At 40.2% G+C, this 12,778-nt stretch overlaps 1 protein-coding gene across 2 annotated transcripts in view; it reads left to right on the forward strand.

Moving 5' to 3' along the window:
- The window catches only part of NVL (nuclear VCP like), a 60,391-nt gene extending 48,760 nt beyond the window's left edge, over positions 1-11,631 (forward strand). For both annotated transcript variants that reach the window (XM_007426289.4, XM_088146178.1), the window contains exons 20-23: positions 3,318-3,394; positions 6,036-6,124; positions 8,314-8,393; positions 10,248-11,631. In XM_007426289.4, coding sequence (XP_007426351.2) covers positions 3,318-3,394; positions 6,036-6,124; positions 8,314-8,393; positions 10,248-10,292 — 291 coding nt within the window. In that variant the 3' untranslated portion in view covers positions 10,293-11,631. The remainder of the gene's footprint in view (positions 1-3,317; positions 3,395-6,035; positions 6,125-8,313; positions 8,394-10,247) is intronic.
- The last annotated feature ends 1,147 nt before the right edge of the window (positions 11,632-12,778 follow it).

Here is a 12,778-nt window from a genome sequence, read left to right on the forward strand (position 1 = left end):
TTGGGACAAGGAGCTTCTGGCTATTAAGGTCATTTTTGAGGTTTGGCAACACCATCTGGAGGGGATCCAACATCCTGGATGCTACTATATGCCAGCAGACCCGCCACATGGCATAGTCTTGCAACTGTCCCATGATGGCCCTGCGGCTGGCTACTTCGGATTTTTTAAGACTCTGCACTTAGTTTCAAGAGATTTTTGGTGGCCATGCATTCAGAATGACGTAAGTCAATATGTAGCGTCCTGTCCCACTTGCCGCCAAGCCAAGAGGCAGTCACAATTTTTTTCCTGGTTCAACTTCAGAATAACCTATATTCCTAGTGGGCATAATCAACAAGCAGATGGCATCTCCCGTAAACCAGAGTACAGCCACTTGGAGAAACAGCACTTGGAGAACCAAGTACCACCATGTCTGGCCATTCCTTTGGAAGAGTTTGCTGCCACCCAGGTTCTGATAGACCTTCTCCAACAAATTCAGGAGCAACTAAACCAGGACCCATTCACCTAAGCACATTGGCAAGACCTCTCACAGATACCTGAAGACGAACCCAATCCTTGGACTTGGAAAGAAGACTTGTGCTTCCACAGAAGCTCCTATGTGCCAGCAGGCCCACTGCATGGTATAGTCTTGCAAAGGTGCCACGATGCCCCTGCGACTGGCCATTTCTGATTTTTTAAGACCCAACACTTAGTTTCAAGAGATTTTTGGTGGCCACACATTCGGAATGACATAAGTCAATATGTAGCATCTTGTCCCATTGCCGCCAGGCCAAGAACGTACCCAGAAAATCTTCTGGACTCTTGCTACCATTTTCTATTCCAGCACATCTGTGGGTGGCCATATCTGTGGACTTTATCACTGACTTACTCAAGTCCAAGGGGCCCTCAGCAATCCTTGTGGTAGTTGACATGTTGACCAAAATGGCACATTTTATTGTGTGCTCCAGTTTACCCACTGCTCAGGAAACTGCAAAGTTGTTGATATGCCTCATCTTTCAACTTCATTGATTATCCAAGTGTGTAGTTTCCTATCAGGGCCCACAGTTCACTGCCCGGTTCTGGGGGACCCTTCTCAAGAACATGGAGGTCCAAATCCACCTATCATCTGTGGACCATCCAGAGTCAGATGGAGGGACTGAATGGGTTATTCCCATCTGGAACAATACCTGTGGTGCTATGTTAATTTCCAACAGGACAACTGGAAAGACCTCTTGGCCCTTGCAGAATTTGCATATAACAGTGTGCACCACACATCCACCCAGATGACATCTTTTCTAGTCAACTACAGATATCAACCTTGGTTTTTCCCATTATCTTCTCCAGACTCTCCCGTTCCAGCCACTGACCCGTTCTTGCAAGAATTGTGAGTGATTCATCAAGTCCTCCGAGACCAACTGGGAAAAGCTAAGGAAGATTACAAACGATTTGTGGATCAACATCATCAATCTGGTGCTTCTTTAGCCATCAGGGATTTAGTATGGTTATCCACCAAACATCTCTCCACATTTCGTCCATCACAAAAATTGGATCATCGTTTCTTGGGACCATATCCTATAGAGGCTATCATTAACCTGGTGGCCTTTCAGATTACATTACCTCCCAGCATTTATGCACATCCTGTGTTTCATCAGTCCCTCTTGGTACCTGCAGTGCCCATAAGTCCTTATTGGGCTGTGGCACCTCCACCACCACCTGTCAATGTCCATGGGAAACCTGAATATGAGGTGGCTCACATCCTGGACTCACATCTCCAGGGACAGCTCCAGTATCTGGTGGATTAGAAAGGTTATGGATCAGAGGAGTGTTCCTGGGAAGATGTGGGTAATGTTCATGCTCCCCATCTTACATGCCTTTTCCATCAGTGATAGCCAGAGAAGCCCAGGCCTCAAACTACAGAGGAGGAGGGTTCTGAAGGAAAGGACAGTGTCATGGCGAGCTCAGACTCAGATGAGGAGACGGACAATGAGCATCCAGTTCCAGAGTTCCCAGACGAACTGCTGCCTGAGTAGCTGCAGGCAGAAGAGGTGGGGTTGTCCAGTAACCAGCAGGCACAGCTGCCACCAGTCTCTGAAGATGAGTCTGAGCTGCCACCCCCTCCCAGTGCAAAGGCTCACCATACGGAGAGCAGACCAGAGCAAAGGGGCTCTGCAAGGCTCCTTGCAGGAAAGGAGCATTGCCCTTCCAAATGAGCAATACTGGGGCTGCTTCTGTTTAAGAAGAGCAGTGAGCTCAAGCCTCCCCGTTTGGCAACAACCATTCGTTTATCCAGACTCCGTGAGCCTTGACTCCCAATTTGAAACTTCATGACCTTGACTGTGGACCTGGACTAGCTGACAAACCTTCTACAACATTTGGACCTTTGGACTTTGTTTAATCACCTTGTGCCTGCTGTTTTGGATTGGAACTCTTTTAAGGCAAGCTTGCTGAACTTTTGGGGACTTGTTTCTCTACTTTGTGCCTGCGTGTGTGCGCATGTGCATTTGCACTCACATTTCCTTTGTTTATTTACTTCTCAAAACTTATGAGTAAAGTTTGCAACCACCTCTCTGTGCACTTGTGTGTACTTGGCCTGGATCAGCACGCACTGTTCTTTTCCCAAACTTCAAAACTTAATTCAAGATGGAGAGGATAAGATTCTGCTTACCAGTTAATTAGCTAGGCAGGCCTATACAGTCCAATTAAGAATATTTCTTCCAAAGCTTAGTGGGAGAGTTCAAGAACTGCAGATCATTATCATAGCCAGAAACTGACCATTAAGGGCTAGGTTGATGGGCACCATGAGTGTTGGCAGAAGCTTCCTGCTTTCATCAAAGTGGTAAAAGCATCATGCTGCAAACTCCATACCCTTTGGGGCATGCATGCAGTGTCATAATATATATTCAAAAGGAGTGGGGCTTCATCACAACAGCACAACACTGCTTTCATCAGTCTGCCCCCCACCCCCCACTGCCTCCCCTGATGCTGCTGATGGCCATACGGAACAGGGCCTTTTCAGTGAAATACTCCAGTTGTGAAATTGTCTCCCAAAGGAATATAGTTCTCCCCTTTGTTTGAGACTAGTTGTTTTGTTCAACTTCACTTTTGTATGATTTAATTGTATTTTTCCAATATCTGTTTTCAAAATTGCTTTTCTCTTGCTCTAAAACTTGCTATTTATGATTGTTTAAGTTTGTAAACTTAACTTATTATTTTGAATTATTGGTCTCTTTGGGAAGCTTTCAGATCCAAAATGCAACTCAGCAATCTTATATATAAATTAAATAATCAATGTGTTTTCCCATATGTATTGAAGTCATTAAATGTCTTTTTTATGGTTATAGGATGGGACCCAACCCCCGCTTGACATTGATGTGCACCTTGAAGAAATTGCTTATAATTCCTGCTGTGATTGCTTTACGTGAGTAATGTCCTACTTGTAATCAGTTTCAAGAGCAGATAGAGGAATGTGTAAACTCTATAGCCAACTTGTTCAAAATTAATTGCTTGGTTAATGGTAGGGAAGAAGGGTGATTTCCAGCATAGAACATGTGAGTTCGCAGATTAGTAAATTTATTATTAATTTACAAGGCTGCATTAGGACAATCTACAGTTTCCCCTGTAACCTATGCTGCTATTGAAAGCTTCAGCATGGCTGTAAGAGATTGTTTGCATTATAAACATTCAGTGTCAATAGAAGAGAATATACGTAGCTCAGGGTTGAACTGTGGAGTCCTTGGGGTTCTCTGAGCTTGGTTGTTTTCTTGCAGATGTTTCGTTACCCAGCTAGGTAACATCTTCAGTGTTAGAAGGGAGTGGGGTTTGCTCTCTCTTTATATACAGTAGCTTGCCCTGTCAGTGTTGGTGGGGGTGTTGTTTTCTCCTTGGTAGTTCCTTGATTAGGCTGTTGTTTACTGCTTGATTATCTATCTGAGTTAGTAGTTCCTTGCTTAGGGTATTGTTTACTGCTTAATTGTTTGTCTGGTGTGAATCCTGGTGTGAATCTCTGCTTATTTGGGTGTTGATTGCTGGTGAGGAGGTGTTCTGGTCTTTTTGTTTCCTTTTTATTGTCTCTTTTGAATAGTGTGTAGATGTTGTTTATGTGCCTGCTGATGGCTGACTTGTCTTGGAAGCTTGGTATTCAAGCAGTAAACAATATCCTAATCAAGGAACTACCAACTCAGACAGACAATCAAGCAATAAACAACAGCCTAATCAAGGAACTACCAAGGAGAAAACCCTAATATAACATGTTTACATGGGACTGATTTTGTATCTAACCTAAATATTTCAGTTACTACAAAACTTGGTAGGCAGGCTGGCCTGTGGAGAAATCACATTCTGTCTGTGCTAAAACCATTTCCAGTGACTACCAGGTTATCCCAGTGCAATACAGAATTCAGATCTTTAAAGCCCCATGTTAGTTGAACCTAAGCTACTTGAGAGAATTACTTTTTCTGTTTTTATTTATTTATTTATCAATTTTATTACGTATCTTTTACACACACATTCCTCTGTTCACTGAGATCATCTGAGAAAATTCAGCCAGTTTTCACAGTGCATCTCATTGTCAAGCCTTCTCTGATCTGCCTCACATCTCAGGGTTTGGTTTTGGTTTTTATTGTTGGGAGTTTCACTGTTGAGTTTAATTACTGTCGCTGGTTTTAATTGTGGTTTGATGTTTTTGTGATACTGTATACCACCAAGAGACAAACAAATTCAATAAATAATTTGCTCAAATTGTTTACTAATTATAGCAATTTTTTTAGAAGTTTTTATATAAGGAAATTGTGAATATTAACTGTTTCATTTAAATTAGTTTAAATCAAACACCTGATTTGCTAACAAGGAAGATGACTCTGAACTGAAAGCAGTTCCCCCCAGTTAATAGATTTTAAAGGTGTTAATAAAAATCTCTGCCCTGCAATGCCCCCCTCCAAGTATGTACAGCCCATGTTTTCTGATGTTTTGGAAACAGCTCAAGTTCTTTTCCAACAAGCTCCAGTTGGCTAGTTGTGAGCACCTATCTGGAGCTTGTTTTTGCTTTCTAATGATGTTTTTATTGTGATGGGGGTTCTTGATTATTTTTGTTCTATTTGTCATTGTATGCTACCCAGAAGTCCTTCAGAGTTGGGGAGAATTTTAAGTACCATTAATATCACAAATAATGCCCAACTCCCCTACTTTGTCAACTTAACATGCAACCCCAATGAACCAGCCCTAGAGTTGCTCTTCCTGAACAAATGTGTGTATGTCTGTATAGGTGTATGCATATATATGTGTGTTATATATGTGTACTGTATGGATATACACGTAGGTATCTATGTATGTCGTACCCAGAGGCTACACTCAGAAAAAGGGCAGGCTGAGAACAAACACTTAATCTAATTGTAATGAAATCAGTGACCACCTATTAAGATTATTAATTTGGAAAATAAGGCAGATGCAGTTGTAACACTAACTGATCTGGCATATTTATTTTCTTACACAAACATATACACAGAAATAATAAAATATTTCTGTCAATTCCCAGATTATACTGTAACAGCTGTAATGCAACATGGTTTTCTTTAAAATATAATGGATGTAGTAGAAGCAAAGATAGGGAGGCACAGAGATGTAATAGTTAATGGAATTGGTATAAACTAAATTTAGCTTTCTGTCCCTTTCTTTTTCTAATCTTATGTTTTTGGGGGGTTTACTATTTCATACTGCTTTCTTATTCATGCATAACAGCTTATCCCGAAGGGAAAGTGTGATCAGTATGTATTTGTATTTCTGTGAAATACATTAAGAAGTATTGCAGTATCTTGTTACCAAATCTAGATTATCTATACTAAAAAACATATGAATTTTCAAATGAATAATGCATCTTCAGGTTTATCTGCCTACCCTGGAAGGTAGTTAACAGTGATCTGATTTTAAATCAGTCTATCAAAGAACATCTTAAAGGAACGGGCTGCTACCATTGAATACTAGCAATTATTTGGTTATGCTTCTGTGTTTTCTCTTTAATGAGTTTTATCTTAATATAACTGTTTTTCTATTTTCTTTCTTTATAGGGGAGCAGATCTTTCAGCTCTAGTGCGAGAAGCTTCTGTTTGCGCCCTGAAACAGGAAATGACAGTGTTCAGTAGTGCAAACAGGAATGGTAAGGAGGGGAAAATTAATACTATATTTAACTTGACAGATTTTCTTAGTCAACATATGTTAAAGAACATTAGGATGTTTGCATTACTTTATTTCAGAGTTCCAATAAAAGCTACAAAACTGTTGTGTGATTGTTCTAAACTAAAGTCACTCACACTAAAAATAGTGAAAGAAAGTTAATTAAAGGTTTGGTAGCCATGAAAAGTAGTACTTTGCACTGGGCTGACTGGCACTATAATTTTAAAAAAAAAACCTGTCTCCAAATAAGTATGAAGAAAAATAGGGTAAAATATCCAAAATACTGAAATGTAATTGGTTGGCCCTGACACTGTTGAGCCTCTGTAAAAAGTGATAAAATGAAGGATGCTGTTGCAAGACTAAGCAGCTAGTGTTAGATGCAATCTGGGAAAGAGTTGAGCCTGAAACACTGGGGTTTTCACCAGTCAAAACATTAGAAAGTGCGGAGTTTAATTGAACCAGGGATGTGATTTAGAATAAAATTCATTGATAGGTAGAACCTCTTTGCTGCAAGGGGAAATGCAGAAATGTAGCTGAAATCTCATTCTGGCATGCAAGTGTTGCTCTTGCTAGATAGAAACCTTTTCTATCTAGTAGAAGTAAGTAGTATGATTCACACAAACTTTTGCATTTCTCTTTTCCTCCCATTAATAATAAACATATTTATTGTAATGTTTACTTGAAGGCTTTGTGAAATAAGCTTGTGATGTATAACCACCAGTATAATCGCCTCCTTTGTTTGCAGATAAGAACCAGCAGGCTATAGAAACTGAATTACTCTCACCTAGATATTTTAGGGCAGTTTCTTCTCAACATGGTATACATACAAGTAATTTGGAGTCAGTTCTAAATAATGTGAATTCTGGTTTCAGATTTAAGATTGAAAACGAACTATCACGAAGTAGAAGAGGATTAACTAGTTCTTTACTTTTGATGAATGCCAAGAGATCAGAAATTTATTTCCACAATGAATTTCCTCTATACTAGTGCAAACACTTTAAAGGTTAGGATTTAAATTAATCAAAAGGGAAAGTTCTAACATATCATAGACTGCCCTGATTTGTTATGACAGTTTTAACATTCTTTTAAGTGGGTTTGATTTGATGAATGTTTCCAGATGTTTGTGTGTGTGTGTGTCAAAAATAGTGTTTTCCAAGTTGCACCTGTGCAAGCAATGCTATTTTCTTGCTACACTTCTTTTTTTTTTTTTTGTAGGCAAAACAGGAGGAATAGAGTGAGGGTAATCACTTTAGCTGGGAATGCGGAGTTAGATTAGATTATTAACCCTAAAAATAAGCGTATCATTACTGTTTTGACTCTTGGAGCTTTGCATATGAAATCAGCCCCTATAAAATTGATAGGCAAATGCTATGAAAAGCTCCAAGCAAGGCAGCCATAGACCCTATGACCAAATAAAAAGGAAAAATGCATTACTGTAGTTCTAATTTTAAAAACCAAGCACCCAAGGTCTGGTTCATACCTTTTAGCTGAGGATGTACTGAAATTCTGTGGTGAATCATTTATGAAATACATCCTTGTTTATAATGAAGGGGGAGAAGGCATGTGTCACTTCACTATGTTTCAGTGCTGTCTTAATATATAAACCAGGACAAAGTCTTCATTAGTCACTTTTGAGCAGATATCTGCCCTCACTGAATAGCCAGTGGAAAATAATCATTTCTGAATATGGATGCTGTTTTTTTCCACTTCATATAGTTCCTTATATAGTGTAACTCAACTCTCAGAGAATGCTAGAAACAGTTGTGGAATTCAAGTTTCTCACCTCTTTAAGCAGAAGGGTATACTGAATTAGTTGCGTGTGAAATTCTTGAATACCTTGATCGTTGCCTTCTCCATTGTGTGGTGGTCAAATCCCAGTAACTACCTACTTTGTCTTGACGAATCTTATAAAGGGAATTGACATGGGGATGTTTTCCCATTGAATTAGACATGAGGATGCACTCCAGATTTTTTCAAGAACTTTCTGGCTCTGGTCAAATCAGCATGGAGATGCATGGAAACTAAGTAGAGGAAACTATGGCAAATCCTATCTTGTTGATAAAGAACTCCTTGTTTTCCCCCTTCTGCTCTTTTAATATTTTATTGGTCAGTACAAGTTTTATTTTATCAGATTTATCATTTTCTGCAATTATACTGTTTATTGTGCTGTAGTCTTCACAGGGGAAATCAGAGTTGCCAAAAAACATTTTGAAGAAGCTTTTAAGAAAGTGAAATCTTCTGTAACTCAAAAGGTAAGAAATGCTTTTAAGTTTTGAATTGATGACACAGACCTTTCATAGAACATTGTAAAGAAATATGCAAGGCCCAGAGCTTCATACTTGTTTAAAATGCCATGTAATATGCCAAGATCAAATCTGAGTGAAAGCTAGAATGCACTGAGTATCTTAACTGTTCAAAGCTTGATGCCTTTATTCACTCAAGTCTCCTACCTAATGCCACATCTTTCTTTTCAACTGTACTGGTGGTAAGTATGTCTATTGCAGAAATCTTTTAGGAAGGAAGGTGTGGTTTTTGGAAGATTATTATGCTAAATTCCCAGGACAGGTAGTCCTCAGTTAACAATGGCAATTGGGACTGGAATTGCCGTCATTGAGTGACGTGGTTGTAAAACACAACATCACATGACCGCACCTCTTAGTGAAATTCTGACACTCCCAGTTGCCATTAAGCAAATCACCACAGAGCATTGAAGATGCCGTGTGGTCGCCATTTGTGACATCCTGTTGGTTTCCCCATTGACTTTCCTTTCTGGAAGTCAGCAAAGAAGGTTGCAAATGGTGACCATGTGATTGTGGGACACTGCAACATTGTAACTGCGAGTCGGGCGCCAAGCACCCAGTTCATAATCACATGACCACAGGGACACTGCAACAGCCAGAACTCTGAGGACTGGTCATAAATACCACTCATTCAGCACTGTTGCAAGTTTGAATGGTCAAGTGGTTGTTAAGTGAGGACTACCTATAATTCCAATAACATATAACAGTAGCAAACAAGGACTCTTTCAGGAATATCATGTTCTATCAGTGAAAAATGAAGTTTCACTGAAAGTTTTTTACTGTTACTGTAACCCAATAATAAAAGTAGTATTAGCATTCATAACTTTGGTTTCCTGGTGTGGACTACCTTGAAGGGCTGACAGGAGGTGACCAAGGCATGAACAGAGTCTTGTGGTCCAGGAATGGGTGCAACCTGCACACAAGAGGCAGTTCTGCAAAGGCCCCCTTGGCCACAACTGCAACCTGCTTTTTAAGCAGGAGCTGTGAATCCAAGGAGAACCCCAAATTGCACACCATGTCTGAATGGGTAGTGTCACCCCATCCAGAACCAAAATGCAACTCCTGGATCTGGGGAACCCAAAATCCATAGTCACTCAGTCTTGGCAACTTGTTCTTCCCCATTCAGACACTGGAAAGACTTAACGTCTTGGACAGGTGGGGACAGAAATTCAGACTGGATTTCATCTGCATATCAATAATACCTCAGCCCAAACTGACAGATGACTCCCCCCAGCGACTTCATATAGATATTAAAAAGGAGGGGGGAGAGGCATGACTGTCAGTTGCAAGAAGTTGTATTAGGAAATCCTGGTGTGTGTGTGTGTGTGTGTCTCTCTCTCTCATCATCTGTCTGTCTCCTGACTTCTTTCTACAGATGTCACTATACATATGTGGATAGAGATACAGGGGACAATTGATGGATAGAGTTTTTTTTTTAAAGAATACTTCAGTTCCACTCATGGCATGATTTCTCACAATGTTGCTGATCTAAGCTCTCAACGCTTAGCTCTCTTAATGTTGACTTCTGAATTGAATCATAAAGTTGTTTCATACTGTGACTACAATTCTACTTTGCTTGGTTTTGCTTGGTTTCTTTTAGGAATTTTTTTAATGGAACAGTGCAAAATATCTTTCGGAACTTGTCTTGAAGTAGGCAAGCAGAGCATACTGAAAACAGGAACTGCTGAAACAGCAATCTTAACCTATTGATATAGCAACGTAACACCCAGTTTAAAGTCTAGTCCTTTAAAGTATTGTATTATTAAAGGAATTTTCTATTTTTCCTCCCTCTATTGTCAATATTAGGACCAAATAATGTATGAAGAGCTGCGCCAGTCATTGAATAGGTGACACCTGAAAGACATAGAAGACTCCTAATGCTTGCCATGCACCTCCTGATCCCGCGTAGAACGTGGTCTGTTTTATATGTCTACTGATTTCAGAATTGTTGAACTCCTTTTAAATTAACATATAAATTAGCTCTTCCTTTAACAGCAGGGCTCTTTGAAAACCCTGTCTCCATGAAAGAGCTCACTGCCTGAGATCTGAATGCCTGGGAATCTGTTGCTAAATAGCTCAGCATGCTTACTGCGTAGGTGAATTGCTGACTTGCTATAAAACTATGCAAGTCCCCACTAGCCATAGTTCAAGTAAAGGACAACAAAGTAGTCTGTAAGCATTACAGCCTTCCCATGTAAGGAGGACATCCATGCTTGTATGTATTGTCAAATGATATAATAAACTAGGCTCAGCACGAGTATCTGTGTCACTTTAAGATTTTTTTTCCTTTGGTATAACTGAGTGCAAACATAGTAACAGATTATAAGTCTCCTGTTGATTATTCCCTTTCTAAAGAAGGCACTATATGTAGTTCATGGCACAGTGTGGGTGAACTTTTATTTATTGGGACATATTTAGTCTTCTGAAGCTTGCCAAGGACAACGCATGTGATTGGGTGGAGGCACAGTAACTGCAATCCTTGTATTTCCATTATCAACATGAATTTTACTTTATATATTGTGATGTAATGCAATGTAACTAAATGTAAATAATTTTAAAGTGCTGAATTTTAAAATAATTTAAAATAAAATAAATAAAAAATAAATTAGTTAATAATTTAATAATAAACAGCTAAGAATTGCTTTTACCGACTATGATTATGGATCACTATACAGTGGTACCTCGAGTTACGAACGCCCCTCCTTACGAATTTTTCGAGATACGACCACCTCCGGCCCCAAAAATTTACCTCGCTATGCGAACTCCGCCTCGAGCTACGAACCGGATCCGCGGCCATTTGCCCCGCTGCCACGTGGTCGCGGCTTCCTGTGGGCGAGATCGTGGTAGCAAGGAGACGTTCGGTGAGGCTTGTGGTGTGTTTTGTGGCGTTTGGAAGGTTTTTGGTGTGCTTGTCAGCATGGCAATTTCATTTCCGGAGGGTTATGCAGCACAGGAAAAAACAACTGACTTTAGACAGGTTTTTCCCCAGAACTGAGCCTGCAGCTAAGAGGCAAAGAAGAGAGGAAACCCCTGAAGGAGATCTCCCCGATGTCCCTTTGGAGGGGGACTCTCCCTCCAAACAATAACTGCCTCCCCACCCCATTCTTCCTCTTCATACTGTGCTGTACTGTACTTTTTTTCATGTTTTTGTGGTTTAAAAATAAAATGCATATGTTTCAGAACTGTTTAACCGTATGTATTTACATTGAACCTTATGAGGGAAATTTGCCTCGTGGTGCGACCAAATTCGGAGGGCGGAATGGATTAACCATATTTACATTGAACCTTATGGGAAAATTTACCTCAAGTTGCGACCAACTCGAGTTGCGACCAGAGTCACGGAACGGATTAAGTTCGTAACTAGAGGTGCCACTGTACCTATTAATTTCCTAAGGCTCTTCAGGTTAGTTGGAGCTTTAATGATATGATAGCAGCACTTCTGAAACTCAGCAATAAAGTGTTTCCTCCTCAAAATAACAAATAGCATTCTGGCAAGTCAAGGGTTATCTTGCAAAACTTCTGCAGCATATTAACTTCACCTCAGATGCTGATGGCATTTACCACTCGTCCTCTCCAACAGTATAAGTGTTATGGATTCAGCCTAAAGGAGGCACCCAGCACTGAGAAAAACCATGTTTAGGGCAAACAATGGAAAAGCAAAGATTTTTTTTACAGAAGTTGAGAGTTACAAGGCAGGAAATCCTAGGGCTCTGATTTGCTGGCCAGTTTGGGGAAGCCAGGGAAGTCTTTGTCAGCATATCTGGGGTTCTACTGTTAGGCAAAAGGGGCCTTTCAGGAGGGCAGCAGAGCTGGGGAAGTCCACTGCTAGAGGAGACGGAATGTTGAGCTCATCAGCTGAGAGAGGATGGACCGCTGGGCTTTCTCTAGGCTGCAGTTCCCTGGTTAGGGCTGCCCTGGGCCTCTGTTTGAGAAGGCCACTGTTCTTTGGTTTGGATGGGCCTACAGGGGGACTTTGTCTGGGGCAGGGAGGGTCAATTTTGTTCTGATAGGATTAGGCAAAGTGATGAACTGGGTTTGACCCTGATCATGTCCAAAAGACATGGGGAAAAGGGTGCAGGCTCCATTTTATTTGTTAAGATTTATTTTTTCCCCTAGGCAAGTACTTATACTGGCTGGCAAATTAGAAAGTGTATTTGAGTGTCATTTTACACTCTTTAAGAATCTGTCTTTGCATGCAGTTCAGTCAGTGCACCAATTATAAAAGTTAACTCTATCATTTATCATTACTCTCATTTTTTTAAAGCTAACAATAACCTTTATTTTTATACTAGTTTTTTGTGCACTGAATATATTTTTTAATGAGTAGATTAACTAAT

The sequence above is a fragment of the Python bivittatus genome, unplaced genomic scaffold, assembly GCF_059951505.1.
Source record: "Python bivittatus isolate LINGU-HERP-01145 unplaced genomic scaffold, Pbiv_v1 ctg000020_np1212, whole genome shotgun sequence".
In the NCBI taxonomy this organism is placed as follows: domain Eukaryota; kingdom Metazoa; phylum Chordata; class Lepidosauria; order Squamata; family Pythonidae; genus Python; species Python bivittatus.